General features: G+C 38.6%; 1 protein-coding gene across 1 annotated transcript in view; it reads left to right on the top strand.

Moving 5' to 3' along the window:
- The window catches only part of LOC124760357 (collagen alpha chain CG42342-like), a 641799-nt gene that overhangs the window by 66747 nt on the left and 556311 nt on the right, over positions 1-18741 (top strand). The window contains exons 6-7 of the mRNA XM_047249099.1: positions 10383-10436; positions 13945-14124. Coding sequence (XP_047105055.1) covers positions 10383-10436; positions 13945-14124 — 234 coding nt within the window. The remainder of the gene's footprint in view (positions 1-10382; positions 10437-13944; positions 14125-18741) is intronic.

The following is an 18741-nucleotide window of genomic DNA, read 5'->3' as shown; positions in this document are numbered from 1 at the left end:
TTATGTTAAAAGCAAGCTGCCTCACATACGTTCTACAAAGTACTTCAGTGATGGGGCAGCTAGCCAGTACAAAAATTGTAAAAATCTCAAAAATTTATGCATGCATTTCCATGGTTTTCAGATTAATGCAGATTGGAATTTTTTGGCAACAAGTCATGGTAAAAATGTATGTGACAGAATTGGTGCTACCATTAAGTCATCTAGTCCGCGGAACCCTAAAGAAGAGCACATTCTAACACCTCTTCTATTATTTACCTGGGCACAGAAAAATATCTCTGGTGTACAATCATTTTATGTTTTGAAAGATGAGGTGAAATCTGTTGAAGAGTTGCTAAAAAGCAGACTGAACCTGTTAAAACTATTGCAGGCACAAGCAGCCATAATCACTTTTCTCCAGTGGATACTGGTGTAACGCAGATGAGCAGACTATTTGGTTATAATGCACAATATGTGTCTTCACAGTATCTGACCTTGGATTCAGAAGCAAAAGCATCACCATGCAATCAGGTTGCTATGTTGTTGCTATTTATGATTACGAATGTGTCGCAGAGTGCTGTGCAGCTGGAGGTGATGTAGTAGTGAACTTCTTGGCACCAGCAGAATCATTTCACCGGCCACATTTGACAGACCTGTGTCGGATTCCTTTTGAACGTGTTGTTATGACAGTTACAGTTGCTACTGCTGTATCAGGAAGAAAGTACAATTTGCCACTCGATGTACAGAGTACAGTAGCTACTGTTTGGGAAGACTTCTGCTCTAAGCACAAACAACAGTTTCCAGCAGCTAATGTGCATTAAACATTAATGATAGGTTGTGTTAATCTATCTATATATTGTTGCTTAGTAGTTAAACAATGGGCAAGAGGATAAGAAGAGGCAGAAGAGTTTAAGGTACTTTTTTTCTGAAATTGTGTTCTGGAACAATGGTCACATCACCAAATATATCTCTGTCAGTTTTTGTTGTACACAAAGTCCTTCGAATAACATGTTCAAATTTTGAGACACACAACATTATAGTCTACTTATGCAGTGTGTGAAATTTGGATTGGATATCATTTGTCCATTTTATTTACACCACTTTGAAACTACACGTTTTTGTGGTGATTTTTCAAGTTTTTGTATTTTCCTTCATGTGTAACTCCATATGTATGAAAGATGTAGACACAATGCATTGTGTGTGCGTTCGGCTCACATCGCACTTACTGTAAAAAGTATTTTCCCATTCCTGAGTGAATTATATTTGGCTTGGTGGGCACCTACAACATATATCTTCTAACATGTTACATTTTGTTATCACATTTTGATATTTCTTATTTTCCCTCAGAAACATGTTGGTGTTTTGCTGCATTGAGCTTGTTCCCTAAGTGGATGTTATCAGATGTAAAAATTTCACGGATTTGTGAGGAACAGATCCTAAGTTATTAAGCCCTGAAGTTGCCTCTGAAGATTGATTGCCAAATGTGCATTTCTTTTTCTGGGTCACACCACCTTCTTTTGCAGGCTATAATTCTGAACTAATTCTCAGGGGAATCTAATACTGTGTATGTGAGTGTTCCATACAAGGTAGCATTGGTGTACTAAATTTCAGCCAAATCTGTATGAGCTGGAGCCCCTGGTTAAATTGACATGGAATGACCCAAAATGAATGAACAGAAATGCTAAGACAGACTTTGGCATTTTCAGATCATGTTCTGAAGGCGGCTGTTGAAATATGATGGCCTGATCTATAGAGATTAGTGCCTTCACAGTCAGTAGAGCATAAGATGGAACACTCAGCCACCTGAAGTTACAACGATGGCCACTGGTGACTTCAGTTCCCCAATGGCAGTAGAAGCACTGATGGATCAATGTTTGAGCATTCAGCAATCTTTTTCTCCCACTACTCCACTGGCAGCCGCATGTAACTGTGTTCTGAGGGAAGGGGTGGGAAGCGATAAGAATATGTGGGGGGTGCAAAACAGCAAGGACACTTATTCTATTTGTATCACTCGGAGTTGATGACAAAGTACGCTGTAGAAATATCATGTTTCATAAATGGCTGCATGTTGGCTGGACAGCTGAGTGCAATATGAGTCTGATACAAACAGTGGATTTCCTGGGTAAGCTTAAGAACGCAATTTCCATCTGTTTCTGTTTTTGTTATTTAACACTAGAAATCCTAAGTAACATAAGTCATATAATTAGAAGACAAATGTTCCTTTACAATCATTAATTTATATCTGAATATATGAACCAATTAAATTTGTATATTGAAAGAACCGTCAGTTGAATCATTCACCCGAACAACATTGTAACCAACACATTTGTAGAAAGTGAATTAGAGTGGAAAGAATGTTGTAGCTAGTTCACTGCATTTGTTGGTTAAATTGTTTCCACTGCAAATTATTTTTGGTACCATTGTTGAGCCGCAAAGTCTGTGTTGCAGTAAACAACACTGTAAGTGAAGGCATCATGGATTATGCATCAAATGCTGTGGAAATGAGCAGAGTGAATGAGTACTTGAATAAAGGAAAGAAACTAGAGAGACTTGCAGTTAACATTTGTGACAGGAAGGCCAATAAACACAAGGCATTGAGAGATAGTGGAAGCCCTTATATATTGAGGGTAAATGGTTCTTTTCCTGGAATATTGCCAGCTGATGGGGTGGGTGGAACAGTATTGTAACTGCTGCTCATAATGAAAAAACGTTTCTCATAATTTGCATAGCCAATAAGTTCTATGTGTTAAATGTTTGCAGCAATCTAATACAATAGTGTAATACTTTTGCCCTGATGGAATAGGCAAAAATTCATTTCATGTTAATCATCCAGGCAATAGAACTCCCATCGCTATCAATGACAGTTGATTCCTAGTCTGCAAGATGGAACCTAGAGCATTTCAGGGGTATTGGTACATCAGACCAAGTGTTGCATAGAGGCTCATTCAAAATAAGTATGTCTGACTACAGATTTCACCTGATGGCCCGTTTATATTAAGGGGAAGAAAAGATAATAACATCCTGCAACTGTGGGTCTATAAAAAGATTGCAGAGAAACTGGGAGAATAAATCACCATCTAACATTGCAGTTATCTCTATACTGCATGATAAACTTACACCAGTCAAAAGCACCAAGAAGCAAGACTTATTCAACATCAGTGAGTAAATTCCATAAAAGCTCCATTGACAAAAATAACCAATGAATTATTCAGATCTGGCTGTTTCCCCAAGTACCTAAACAAGCAAAAGTAATACCCATATGTAAAAATAGTGATGCAGAAAATGTAGAATACTACAGATCAATCTCTTCCTTGCCCATCATTTCCAAAATGAATGAAACACTAATGAAAAAAAGATTAATGAACAGCATGGTCTCAGGCCCAAAGGAGGTACAAAATCTGCTATTTCACAGTTTTCAAAGCTAATTTGAGAGCTGCTGGACAAAAGTGAACGTGTAAATGTAATTTTCTTAGATTTATCAAAGTCATTTGGCACAGATGACCACAGAATTTTATAGTGTATATTAAATTTACTAGGAGTAAGGTGAGGTTTAAGTCTACAAGTTGATATCTCACATATTCAAAACATTTTAATGTAAGCATCCCGCAGGGGAGTGTGTCAGACCAATCCATTTTCTTATCTACATTAATGATTTCCCATGGAGTGCCAGATGTCAAGAAAATGGTGCTACATTAAAAATTAATGAAGATGCTGTAGAATATGTAACATATACCAAACCCTCGAGTTGAATGTTGACTGCCAGTTGAAATCAACAGAACATGTAAGGGCTTTGGCCAAGAGACTATCCACAGCATTTAATGTTCTATGAATCCTTGCAACAGTGTGCAGTGTTTCATGCCTCTTAGTGACCTTTTTGCATACATACAATCAGTCCTCAATTATGGAATCATGTTTTGGGGTACAAGTGCTGAGAACACGCAGGCTGGCTTTAGCATATAGAAAATATTGTAAGGATTGTAACAAATAGCAACAATAGAACCTATTGAATTGATTTACTCAAAAAGCTACAAAATTCTGACTGTCCCATGTGAACAAATCTTCCAGGGTATAATTAAAATAACTATATATAGCCACTTTATAATTATGAATACACCATATATTATGCAACAGTATATGACATAATTATAGATATTGTAAGGCTAATTATTTATAAGAACTGTAAAAGTTGTAAGAATCTATTTATGTTTATTTAGTAAGAAATATTGTACCAACAATTGACAACATCTGTGTAGTTTATTTTATTTTACAGATGAATAAATATATCAGTCAATCAATAAATCAATGTTTCAGTATGTACTGAACTGAAAAACTGAATTTTTCCGGTAATTACCAAACGAATAGAGAATTTGAACACTAATTTTTCAAAAACCCATTGATTGAGAGATGGCAATGTAATACTGAAAAAATATGTTTAGTGTAATTACAAAAGCAATGATGCTGAATTTTTCAGTATTTTCTGTTGCTGCCTAGAGAGATTTGCATTATAATAAATATTACAGCCTATGAGTTTTGACCAGTTCTATAGTATTTTTGCAGAATAATCTTTCTATTTCTGTAATGAATAACACTGAAAAACCAGAGTGACTCAGCAGTACAACACAGTTACTACACAGATAGGTATTTTTTTCTGGAAAATGAATATATTAACATACCAATTTTGTAACAGCTGTTAGAAAAATATACAGAATGGCATTTTACCTCCTATGTTCTGAGTTGCGCCAAGAAAGCCCAATTTGGCAGCATCAAAACAGTTATTTTGTTCTCCTGTAAAATTTGTTTTTTGTTAGTTAAAATGTTGTTCAGGTGCACAGTTCAGTCATTGTATAGATACTTTTCTGAAAGTGAAGCTTTGATGAGTGATGTCCACAGAGAAGTACGTGGTCAGAAGAAAGATGATTCAGATATATACAGAATAAGCAAGCAAAGTGTCTTCATAGAGACTGCAAAATTGATGAACTATGGTTGAGCATTGTATTGCATGATATGAGTTAGTTATTATATCTACATAAAAAATGACATTGCGAGATGTCTTGCAGCATCTAAAGCAACTACACATCACAGAATCAGTCAGCTTTGATGTGGTATCTCTGGGTGCTACAGGAAGTCTCACTGGACCTGATTACCAAGAGATTTGATGAGCTTTGTTGGATCTGTTCAGGTATATGCTGATCTCAACTTATTTTCTGTATGATGGCCAATATAATGAGCAAACAGAAGGTGTAGCCATGGGCAGCCCTTTGCTTTGAGTGGTTGTCAATATGTTAATGCAGAGATTTGAAGAGAAGGCATTAGAAATAGCTAGATAGAAACCCACATGCTTCTTCTGGTATGTATGTGATGTATTAGTGATGTGGCCTTAGAGTATGATGAGTCCATGAGTTTCTGGAACATCTTAACTCAAGCTACTCAAATATTTAGTTCGCCATGGAACTGGAGAAGGATGCCTAGGTGTCATTTATGGATATACTTGTCAAGCGGAGAGTAGGTGGGTCATTTGGCTGCGGTGTATATCACAAACCCATGCACACTGATTTATACTACAAGCCAGCAGCTGTCACCATCCTGCTCAGATGAATGGAGGTCAGAAGACAGAGGTCCACAGAGCACACACACCTTGTCACACCTAGAAAGTTTGACAGCAGAAATAGAGCATATACGATCAGAGTTTGTCAAAAATGCATACACTGACAAACAGATTCAGAAGGCCTTTCAACCAGCCACTCCACCTTTCGATCTAGAAAAAGAGCTAGATGAAGCAACGATTGCGGTGTACTGCCCGATGCAGGATCTATTTCCAACAAAATCAAGAGGATTCTTGGGAAGCTCAATATAAAATGTGTGTTCTGTCCACCTACCAAAAGGTAGGACTACTGGTAAATGTGAAAGATGACCTGGGACTACAAAAACCAGAAATGTATATCACACCTTACCAATGTGCCATGACATATATTGACCGAAAAACAAGGGCAATGGACATCACATGCAAAGAATATCAGAGGCACACCCAGCTAAAGCAGGCAACTAAATCAATGATCATTCCATTAACTATGGTTAAACGGAGGTTCTGGCACAGACCGAGGAACTGGGATAGTGTTATAAGAGAGTCAGTCTATAGAGATAAAGGTGACAGAAAACCTCATGAATTGTGACTCTGGGTACATACTCAGTAGAGCCTGAGATCCTGCACTGGAGCTGCTGAAAATCCAATGGGGCAGCAACAGAATCCTACAAAAAGAACAACTCAGACTGTGGATGTGGTGAATGAACACCTTCAGATACATCAGACCAATGATTGAACATTGCAGGATGCTTTTAGTGTGAGCAGGCCATGGAGGAACACATAGAATGGATTGGACTGAAAATGGAATGCCAGTATGCAGACAGGTGCACTGGACCAAAGATGAAACACCAGAGATTTCTGTGGCACACCATACCAAAGAGGGAACACCTAAGGATGCGTTTAATGGGAGTGAACTGCAAACATAACGCCTGAAACCACCCACGGAGGAGGAAGACCATAGGTATTAATACTGGACATGTTCCACTCAGTGAGCAGTCTCAGGTAGCACCTGATGAAGATAAAAAGTCACATTGTCAGAGTATTGTGCAAGAACAGTGCTGACACCTGACAGAATACCCAACACCTCAAGATGTCAATGGATTGCCAGGAAAACTTGAAGAGTTATGTAAAACATGTTCACATATGATGACAATGCAGGTAGTATGCTATTATGTTGACTTCTTGCACACAAATGTTTGAGTGTAAAGATAAAAGCTAGAAGTTCATCTTTTGGAGCATTTGAAGCCCTCTCATCCTGGAGTAACATTATGTGAAGGAAAAATATTTATTTGAAACATCAATTAAATGATTTAGTTTATAGCTGGTTGCCAAATAACTAGTGAGAGCAATACCAACATTTCAAAACTGAAACAGAAAATCTGCCCAAATCCATGAATTTGGTGTGTGGATTCTTATTTTGACACTTGAGTAAAAAGTGGACCTTGTTCATTTTTTGCCATTTCTGACTGATGCAATAATTTTTGTAGTGAACGGAGATCTGTGGGGGCAGAAACTGGACCATGACCTGAAGTATGTTTTTCTCCGCCATCTATAGACAGAACTGTGTACTTTAAGAAGTAAAATAAACTTTTTCACTGATGTAATGGGACATGTCCATTGAGTTTTGAACATTGTGGATAGTGATTTGAAGTTTCAAAATTTACAGTGATTTTGGAGATGATAACTGTAAGTGAAACCACTACAGTGCATTAAATATCTGTGTATTCCAATTTTTAAGTCTCAGTGCTTCTGCTTTTCTGAATTTAAACACAGATTATGCATGTTACTTCATCATTATTTACATACTTTTGCATCAATGAAAGTGGGTGCAAATTCAGAGGTGTCGTAGAGAATGTACCCATTGTCAGGGATGAAATTCAGATATTCCATGATTGACATCAAAGATTGGAAAAAATGTGAACAAACTGGAGCTGGTGGTTTATCTTTCACTTAAAAACATGTCAGAGCATAGCTGTTGTATCCATAAAAATATGATGGTGGTGGTGGTTAGTGTTTAACGTCCCATCGACAACGAGGTCATTAGAGACGGAGCGCGAGCTCGGGTTAGGGAAGGACTGGGAAGGAAATCGGCCGTGCCCTTTCAAAGGATCCATCCCGGCATTTGCCTGAAACGATTTAGGGAAATCACGGAAAACCTAAATCAGGATGGCTGGAGACGGGATTGAACCGTCGTCCTCCCGAATGCGAGTCCAGTGTGCTAACCACTGCGCCACCTCGCTCGGTATAAAAATATGAAGAAAAAGCTTTCTCTAAATGGAGTTAATAAATAAGAGATATGTTACTGAAGACAAACTGGCAGCTGCATTGTTGGTAAGGAGGAAATGCTGAGATTTTGTAAATGTTTGAGTAAGCTGCCAGTTTAAGGTATTTGCTTGTTCTGTGGGACAGACAGAACACTTGGAGCACCTTATGAGAATTACATCACTGGAGACCTGCCGCAACAGGTGAGGACTTCACACACAATGTGCAAGACAACCAGAAGACGGCCAAGGCAGCAGCAATCAGTGTATAGAATGCCTGATGTGGCAAAGATGAGAAACAGAGCCTCAGATGATCGGCACAACACCAGATGACTGCCAAGCCAGGTGTGGATAATGGTTGGAGTACTAGTGGGAAGAAAACCAACCCTGGCAAGCGTGCACCACAGACGGAGTACCTAATGCTCTGCAGACCAAAAGCGGAGCATGCAATTATGGGCACGACAACAGAGGATATCCAGGTCAGGTTCAGATGGCAGTCAGAGCACCAGTGGCAAGAATGGACAACTAAATGTGGTCCCTGGTGGGTGGAGTCTGCGGACAGAGCATCCAATGTGGCAGAGACGAAAAACAGAGCATCATCCAGGACCCAATTCTCCCTTGGGCCAGTCTCAGTATGCACCTGAAGAAGATAGTGAGTCACGACATCAAAATATCATACAAGAATGTCACGAACAACCAGCAGAAGACTCAATTATTCAACATGTCAATATATCACCAGGCAAGCCAGAAGAATTACAGTAGTTGATTCTGTTTTCTATGTCATCTAAACGTATAGTCTGTTCACTGATGATATTTCACATGTAAAGAAATTTACTAATAGTCTGAGAAACTGTGGAACATATCTAGAGACACAGCATAGTGTCTTCTTTTTGAAGAAACTTGGAGGATTTAAGTACATTCTTCTGTTATAACAGAAACAGAATTGACTTAAATTATAAAGGTTTTTACTATGAGAGGTACATGTGCAGTTAAGAGGTGCACAGTAGAGGATATTGTTAAAAATCATAATTGTAATCTGAAAGAAATGTAGTGACAGTAGACTATGAGAAGAAATTAAGTAGAGCAACTAGATAAATAAACAAATATGCTCAAATAGAACAGTTTTATTACATGTGTCACATAAATGTTGACTATATTCAGGCCTTTGAGGATCACTTTTGCGCAGTGTTTTCAATAATACTTGTTAAAATGATAGTTCCACATCTTTTCATGAATACTTGAGGAAACTCTATGTTCACAGGGACTAAAGCGTTCTGTCACCACTCTTCGTGGTGGTACCTTAGGCTACGCTGAGATAGTTGCAGTGAAGGTGAGGTGTACATGCAGTACAAATAGTTTGTGCTTTGTAGGTGTTTGGTAACTGGTGTAACAAGCTTTTGTGGTACAGTAACAGGCCTTAGTACTGTAGAATGCTCTAACGTCTTCAGCGCTGCATTTTATTTGCAGTGAAGATTTGGTAGAAAGTGTTGTGTGTTGCATTAGCTACTATTTTGTTTCAGGTTTCCTAGTGTTTTGATTTTGTTGTGTAATTGTTAACAAATGTCCATGCAATTTACAACAGCTTGAGCCATTCTTTCAGCATCAAAGTTATTTATTACAATACATACACCATTTTGTACCCTTTGTCTACTTGTAATTTACTTGGTCACTGCTTGTAAATTGGAGTAGTTTATTGCCAAGAACTACCTCTGTTGCTTACTAAATTTAGTGACAGATTTGATCACAGATATTGCTTTTTATGACTGCTGTAAGCTGATAATTAGCCATCTACAGATCACGCTTACTCATTTCCATACTAGTTTATACTAGTTTATCTTGTAATCTGAATCTGAAAACTATTGTCTGCATCCTATCATGCAACAATCTGCACAAGACAATGATAACACCAGTTAACAGACACAGACTGACCTGTTCAAGCATATCGTGTGCAGAAATGAGCTGATGAAAACTTATTAGCAGCCAAAAGTGGTCATAAAAGCTGACAGAGACATCAGTAAACTTGGTATACAGCTTTCAGTAAGTGAATGTGTCTCTTTCCAACTGTTAAATGAATTTCTCCATTAAAAAAAAGATAATTTGTACATTTTCATTGTGTAACCAGATCAATGAAATGAAACTGTGACACAATGAAGTGATTGTTTTGGGTTACTGTTGTCACTGCAGTATTTAAACATTTGAAATAATACTGATAATTCATTTGACTGATCTCTTTGAAGCAAATTGAAGGAAAAATGAAGGAAGTATGATATTTATTTCATCTACATATATTTTAATATTCTTCCATAATGTTATGAAGCACAAAACCAGCAAAAAGATTTGCTACAAAAGCTTTATTGTTTCAGAATCAGACAAATTGAATTCCACACTATTAAACTTTGATGCTATTGAATAACATGCAAAACCTCTTGTAAATTGAGTAGGAGCTTGTTAAATAGTTGGTGTAGAGATTAATCTTCTTTGTAGTGTAGAGTGTGGAGCGTTGTTATCTTAATGCTTCTGTTGTTAGCATGTTGTAGCTGTGGTTAATCATGTAACATTTTTAGGGTCTGCAGGAACTTGGCCATAACATTTCTGCACAACAAATAATTAAACTCAAGGTAAGAGCACTGGCAAAGCTTTAAGTATGATGCATGAATCCTGCATGGTACGGGGAAGCCACAAAGAATTGTTTAAGTTAAAATTATTTATGTTCAGATAATATGGTTTTACCCTTGAAAATATTGTAGTTGACTGATAATGCATGCTGTTGTGTGTGATAATTAATTATATCTCATATATACCTTTGCTTATTGATTTAAATTTGATTGTAAGAAATTTTGAAAAGAAAATTTAAAAAATCCATGCATTTGTTGTTTTCCGTTCAGTGCATAATTCTAAACAAATTTTGTGACTTGTTGGATTGTAAGTCCTGTAGTGTAGCAGCAGCATCATCTTACCATCTTACCTCTCTCTCTCTCTCTCTCTCTCTCTCTCTCTCTCTCTCTCTCTCTCTGTGTGTGTGTGTGTGTGTGTGTGTGTGTGTGTGTGTGTGTGTGTGTGTGTGCAGGGCAAAGAATCCATGAAATGTCCTTAGGAGAAGAAAAGACATATTAGTGAATAGACACTAAACTAGCTAGAAACTTGGAACTGGAAGAAGCATTAGAGAGAAAATATAGTACACATTGACAAAAACTAGATGATATAATCTAAACATTTTGGAGGACATTAAATACAATATACATGCAAAAATGAAAATATTAGCTGAAAACAGGAGTTTACAACATCAAACCAGCAGAAAGAAAATAACAAAAGAAGTGAAAGTTTTTTAAAACATGTCTTTAAATGAAAGAACCATTGCTCTTTTAATTGAGGTTTACAAGTGAAATCAGGTTTTGTACTTCATATGATAGTTGCTAACGATGTTTTTGAAACATGTTCCTGAAGAAACTAATTTGTTGCATTCCATTTGCTTTTGATAAGATTATTTGCATAAGATATTTAAAGAACAGAGTCTGCAGCATGCTTCAGTATACTCTTATATTCAAGAACTTAGAAATGGATGCGGTAATAAACCAAATATATTTAAATTGCACAAAATTACTTCAGAATTATTTGGAATTTGTTAGGTTGAGCATGAGCAAATTCCTATTCTGAACAAGACTCACTCACACTTTGTCTTCCAAAGAAACTTTCATTATTGGTTACATGGTGGTACTTCATGTAGTGAATACTTATATTGTGATCTTATAATGCTGAAACTAAGTGCACACAGACAAATTATTTTTATGATATTCACAGATTTGGTGTCAAAATAATTTTCAAGTGTTGAATTGTGTGTGGAGAACAACATATTATGTACTCATTTCTTGAGAAAATAATATGCATTTTCAGTTTCTGTAGAAGACGGCAATACAGGAACACCGTTATTTCTGCTGCACCTTTCATAAACAAATGTTAGCCTCAGCTCGAATTGCACTGACTTTACCTTCCAACAAGGTAACTAAGAGTTCTTTATTCCTGCTTCCTCATAAGCCATATTACTTAATGCTCTTTGTGTGATTAATAATGCTGTACAAAATTTGCTCATACAGTGCCAGCGGGTCTTTACATTTTTGGTGACATCAGTTATTTGGGAATTAAGTTGTGGTCTAAGACATATTTTGGTGCATAACATTTTTGCTCCTGCAGCAGTAGATATCCTCAGAGGTTATGGAGGTGTAGATTGTTAATTCTCCAATATAGACTTGCCCAGCTGGTTTTGTTTTGTATTGTAGATGACATCCTTAGAGGTTACGAAGACATAGTAAGTTTATTTTTCCACATAAACTTACTCAGGGACATATTAGAGTCAACTAACTACATCTTCTTAACATCTGATGGTCTATCACACTGTAGGAGATGAAACATTCAGAAGAAAATGTGCCTTAGGCCAGATTCTCAGAAAACAATTCAACAAGAACTGTAAGTTTGTAGTTCCTGTTAAAACATAAAACATCATTTATCATACAATTAGGTATGATCAATTATTATTGATTTTGCTGTATTAAGTGTACTGCAATTAATTAAATGCAGTTTTATACAAGACACATTTCACTTTTATACTGTCTACTTACATTAATGTGAACATCTGTCAAAAACCTGAATAACCACATTTGCAGTGTGGACTGCTGTGAGACGTGCAGGAAAAGAGTCACTGAGGTTCTGAGAAGTACTGACAGGGATATAAAGCCATGCCAGCTGCAGTGCCATGGTCAGCTACACTAGGTTTCTCAGTTGAGGATCAGTGGCACAAACAGCCTGATCAAGATGGTCCCACAGATTGTCAACCTGGCTTAAGTCCAGGGAGTTTGGTGGCCAGGGGAGTATGGCAAACTCATCCTGGTGCTCTTCAAAGCAGGGGCATACACTGTGTGCTGTGTAACTTCTTGTATTGTCCTTTTGTTAGATGCTATCATGTTGAGGAGTCATTTTGGTGCTTTTCGAACCACACACGTACACTGTGAGCTGTGTGACATGTTGCATTGTCTTACTGGTTGATGCCATCATGTAGAGGAAATATAAACTACATGTGGGGGTGGACATGGTCCCCAAGTATAGATGCACACTTGTTTGATCCATTGTGTCTTCCAGAATGATAATATCACCCACAGAATGACAGAAAAACATGCTCCAGGTGATAATACTCCCTCTTCCTACCTGGACCATACTGACAGTGCTTGCAGGGTGTTTGCTTTCAGACATTTCACGCCGTACATGCCAACAGCCATCTGACCAGTGGAGCATAAAATGGGTTCCATCTGAAAAGGCCACATGTCGCCACTCAGTGCAGTACTGGTGTACAAATTCCAGCCTTCATTGCTGACGAACAGCAGTCAGCATGGCTGCATGAACCAGGTACCTACTGTGGAGGCTCAAATGCAGCAACGTTTGCTGAGTGTTCATTGAGGAGTCATTCTTGCTACCCCTTGGTTCACCTGGGAGGTCAGTGACTCAACAGTTGCACATCTGTTCACCTTACACATCTCTGCAGTCATCATTCACCTTTGTCATCTACGGCCAGTGGTGCACCACAGTTTCCTCAGTGCCAGTTTTGGATTGCGCTGCTTTGCTGTGCTCGGTATACTTTAACATGAAGGCAAGCAAACAGCTTACAGACTTAGCTGTTCCAGAAATGCTTCTTCCGTTGGCTTGAAAGCCAGTGATCATGTCCTTTTGGACATCAGATAAATCATTCTGTTTCCACATGATGACAATGACTGCACTGTTTTCCGTGTACCCCTGACATGCTTTATGTACCCTCCACTGCTAATGCTACCAACTGCTGCCTTTGAGTGGTTATTGCAAATTGACACTGAACATGGGTGGGTGGTCACATTAATTTGTTTAATAAATTTGTCTGGTGTAAAATTCTCTTGAGTTACTTGTAGTAAGCTTATGATGGCAAAACCAATAATAATCGATCTTAAAAGCTGCTACGGAAGATGGCCATGCAGACAAACATATGTAGGTATGATATTAAGAAAATTTATTTTATTGAGCAGTTGATACTATAATATTTATTATATTTTGTTATGAATAGATATGTAAACTGGAACAGTAGTGAATGTCTTTGTGCTTGATACACAGGGTGAACCTGGTGAACCTGGACCACCAGGCCCACCAGGACCTCAAGGCCCAGAAGGTCTTCCAGGTCACGATGGGCGACAAGGAATTCCAGGAGAACCAGGGCCACCAGGGGAGAGGGGGCCACCTGGTGTTGCTGGACCACCTGGAACTGCAGGCAGTCCAGGTGTACCTGGTCCTCCAGTAAGTTATACAGCATTTTCCACTGCAAAGAACTGTCGTATTTCATATACAAATTTAATATTTGTATCTCATATTGCTGTATAATTTTTACCGTTAATGACTATGACAATACTGACTTTTATTTGATGCAGAAAACTGAGTGACATTTTACCAAACAGAATTGTGGAATTCGCACATTCTTCGTTGCAGGTGGCATGCCACAATTACCATTATTGCATTTAACTCTCTCTCTCTCTCTCTCTCTCTCTCTCTCTCTCTATGTATATATATATATATATATATATATATATATATATATATATATATATATATATATATATATATAAAGAGTCATTCCAATCCCGGGAGTGGAAAGACTTACCTTAGGGGGAAAAAAGGACAAGTATACACTCGCACACACGCACATATCCATCCACACATACAGACATATTTTCCGTCTGCTTGTGTCTGTATGTGTGGATGGATATGTGCGAGTGTATACCTGTCCTTTTTTCCCCCTAAGGTAAGTCTTTCCACTCCCGGGATTGGAATGACTCTTTACCCTCTCCCTTAAAACCCACTTCCTTTCGTCTCCCCTCTCCTTCCCTCTTTCCTGATGAGGCAACAGTTTGTTGCGAAAGCTTGAATTTTGTGTGTATGTTTGTGTTTGTTTGTGTGTCTATCGACCTGCCAGAGCTTTCGTTCGGTAAGTCACCTCATCTTTGTTTTTATATATAATTTTTCCCACGTGGAATGTTTCCCTCTATTATATTGATATCATTAATTTGAATCCAACAATTACGTTTGTTATTGTCACTGTTGCATTTCGAAATCTTTTCTGTCGTCTTATTTTCCTCTTGGTCTTTAAATATGTCTGCTTGTGTCTGTATGTGTGGATGGATATGTGCGTGTGTGCGAGTGTATACCTGTCCTTTTTTCCCCCTAAGGTAAGTCTTTCCGCTCCCGGGATTGGAATGACTCCTTACCCTCTCCCTTAAAACCCACTTCGTTTCGTCTTCCCCTCTCCTTCCCTCTTTCCTGATGAGGCAACAGTTTGTTGCGAAAGCTTGAATTTTGTGTGTATGTTTGTGTTTGTTTGTGTGTCTATCGACCTGCCAGAGCTTTCGTTCGGTAAGTCACCTCATCTTTGTTTTTATATATAATTTTTCCCACGTGGAATGTTTCCCTCTATTTTTTATATATATATATATATATATATATATATATATATATATATATATATATATATATATATATATATATATATATATATAAAAAACAAAGATGATGTGACTTACCAAACGAAAGTGCTGGCAGGTCGATAGACACACAAACATACACACAAAATTCTAGCTTTTGCAACCAACGGTTGCTTTGTCGGGAAAGAGGGAAGGAGAGGGAAAGACGAAAGGATGTGGGTTTTAAGGGAGAGGGTAAGGAGTCATTCCAATCCCGGGAGCGGAAAGACTTACCTTAGGGGGAAAAAAAGACAGGTATACACTCGCACACACACCCATATCCAACCGCACATATACAGACACAAGCAGACATTTGTAAAGCTAATATATATATATATCCTTTCACGACGATCACCTGCCACCCTACCTAAAACCTCTTTCCTCATTACCTTAGCCAGCTTCATCCTGACCCACAACTTCTTCACTTTTGAAGGTCAGACATACCAACAATTAAAGGGAACAGCCATGGGGACCAGGATGGCCCCCTCGTACGCCAACCTATTCATGGGTGACTTAGAGGAAGCCTTCTTGGTTACCCAGGCCTGCCAACCCAAAGTTTGGTACAGATTTATTGATGACATTTTCATGATCTGGACTCACAGTGAAGAAGAACTCCAGAATTTCCTCTCCAACCTCAACTCCTTTGGTTCCATCAGATTCACCTGGTCCTACTCCAAATCCCATGACACTTTCCTTGACGTTGACCTCCACCTGTCCAATGGCCAGCTTCACACGTCCGTCCACATCAAACCCACCAACAAGCAACAGTACCTCCATTATGACAGCTGCCACCCATTCCACATCAAACAGTCCCTTCCCTACAGCCCAGGTCTTCGTGGCAAACGAATCTGCTCCAGTCCGGAATCCCTGAACCATTACACCAACAACCTGAAAACAGCTTTCGCATCCCGCAACTACCCTCCCGACGTGGTACAGAAGCAAATAACCAGAGCCACTTCCTCATCTCCTCAAACCCAGAACCTCCCACAGAAGAACCCCAAAAGTGCCCCACTTGTGACAGGATACTTTCTGGGACTGGATCAGACTCTGAATGTGGCTCTCCAGCAGGGATACGACTTCCTCAAATCCTACCCTGAAATGAGATCCATCCTTCATGAAATTCTCCCCACTCCACCAAGAGTGTCTTTCCACCATCCACCTAACCTTCATAACCTCTTAGTTCATCCCTATGAAATCCCCAAACCACCTTCCCTACCCTCTGGCTCCTACCCTTGTAACCGCCCCCGGTGTAAAACCTGTCCCATGCACCCCCCCACCATCACCTACTCCAGTCCTGTAACCCGGAAGGTGTACACGATCAAAGGCAGAGCCACTTGTGAGAGCACCCACGTGATTTACCAACTGACCTGCCTACACTGTGAAGCTTTCTATGTTGGAAGGACCAGCAACAAACTGTCCATTTGCATGAATGGACACAGGCAGTGTTTGTTGGTAATGAGGATCACCCTGTGGCTAAACATGCCTTGGTGCACGGCCAGCACATCTTGACACAATGTTACACCGTCTGGGTTATCTGGATACTTCCCACCAACACCAACCTATCCGAACTCCGGAGATGGGAACTTGCTCTTCAATATATCCTCTCTTCCCGTTACCCACCAGGCCTCACTCTCCGCTAATTTCAAGTTGCCGCCACTCATACCTCACCTGTCATACAACATCATCTTTGCCTCTGCACTTCCGCCTCGACTGGCATCTCTGCCCAAACTCTTTGTCTTCAAATATGTCTGCTTGTGTCTGTATATGTGTGGATGGATATGTGTGTGTATGCGCGAGTGTATACCCGTCCTTTTTTCCCCCTAAGGTAAGTCTTTCCGCTCCCGGGATTGGAATGACTCCTTACCCTCTCCCTTAAAACCCTCCTTATTTCCCATAGGCAGTTCAACATTTGTATGACCCCATTGATATTTATCACTAACTATAGTCATCTTTGCCCCATATTAACGAAAACCGGTTTGTTGCATGAACTTTGCCACTCACATCATGCAGCTAACAGGAATCTTTGCATTCAATATGGAAATAATATAATTGGTTGAGAGCATTTCTAATTAAGTAAGTTTTTAATTTTGTTCCAGTTTATAGGTATTCACAACTTCTTGCTGTATACCACTTGGGATGTTGTTGGATACTTTTGAAATACAACACACAAACTCATTCTGAACCTGGAAAAGGTCTAAATGGATAGTATTTTTGTGTTTTGTGTTGTGTTTGAGTAAATCACATTTTATCTCAGACTGATGTCTGTTATTACCAATGAATCTCATTAAGGGAGTGAGTGTAAAATATCAAAGCTCTTCAACGATTTTTGAAGAGGTCTTAAGAAGTGGATTTGTGTTACTTACACAGTATTTACTCTTGTACTGGATGAATGCTTTCTTTAGTTAGCTGGATGCCACAGAAGATAATTCTGTAACATAAGAGATACTGAAAGTGAGTGAAATAGACAAACACTCTAGTCTTCAAGTAAACCCATGAGAGATACCTCTAAGCATGAAAAATGCCAAACCAGGGCTCTTTGTTAGTTTATCTATGTTTTGACTTTATTTTAACTCTTTATCCTGCTGGATTAGGATTTTATGCTTAATATTTTTACAGTGAAGGCTTTTCTGACCATATGTGTTAGCTGGTAATCATCTGCGTTATATGGTTGTGGTCTGTGAAACTTTTTCATACCTGATGTTTCATCCAGAGCTGTCATTGGGAACAAAAATGTTTGGAGGACCACAAACATAAAACCTGGAAGATTTACCAGCAGCTAATACAATGTTTAGTTTATTGTGTGACCATTAATGTACTTTTAGAAATGTATGTGCCAGTGGTATGTTTAATTGGAGGTAATGTACTTTCTGTCACCTAATGTCATTTGTAGTAATTTGCGTATCCATAGCATTACTTATTGTGAGATGAAGACATTAATTATTTTGTACAAACTAGATGCTGGCATGTTCAGCCACCTTCTCAGCTGTGTCTGGTTTAACTGAGTTTGGGTATATGTTTATTATGTTAATATTATTGACAAACATTACAGCTTTTGAATAGTCCATTAAAGTGATTAAGAAGAGGAATAGACCAGAAACTAAATCATATAGGGCATCATATTTTAGGTTCTCCTGTTCTACCATTCATTAAAGTGATCCTGTGATTTCTGTTATGGAGATATATATCTATCCATGCGAGAAGGATGTCAGTAATTCCAAAAAATTGTAGGTATTTTGGACAACAGAAGCAAAGCCTATGGAAGTTTACAGAGTATGTCAGCATTACAGTTTTCTTGTTTAGACCTGGCAATAATTCAATTGTGGGGCCATATGTGGATTTTACGTGAAGAATCCTATATGCATGCCAAACTAAGGACTAGGTAAGACTGTAGGCTGTCAAA

Source organism: Schistocerca piceifrons, chromosome 1 (genome assembly GCF_021461385.2).
Source record: "Schistocerca piceifrons isolate TAMUIC-IGC-003096 chromosome 1, iqSchPice1.1, whole genome shotgun sequence".
In the NCBI taxonomy this organism is placed as follows: Eukaryota; Metazoa; Arthropoda; class Insecta; order Orthoptera; family Acrididae; genus Schistocerca; species Schistocerca piceifrons.
The sequence above is the reverse complement of the archived record's forward strand: the minus strand, read 5'-3'. Positions and strand labels throughout refer to the sequence as shown.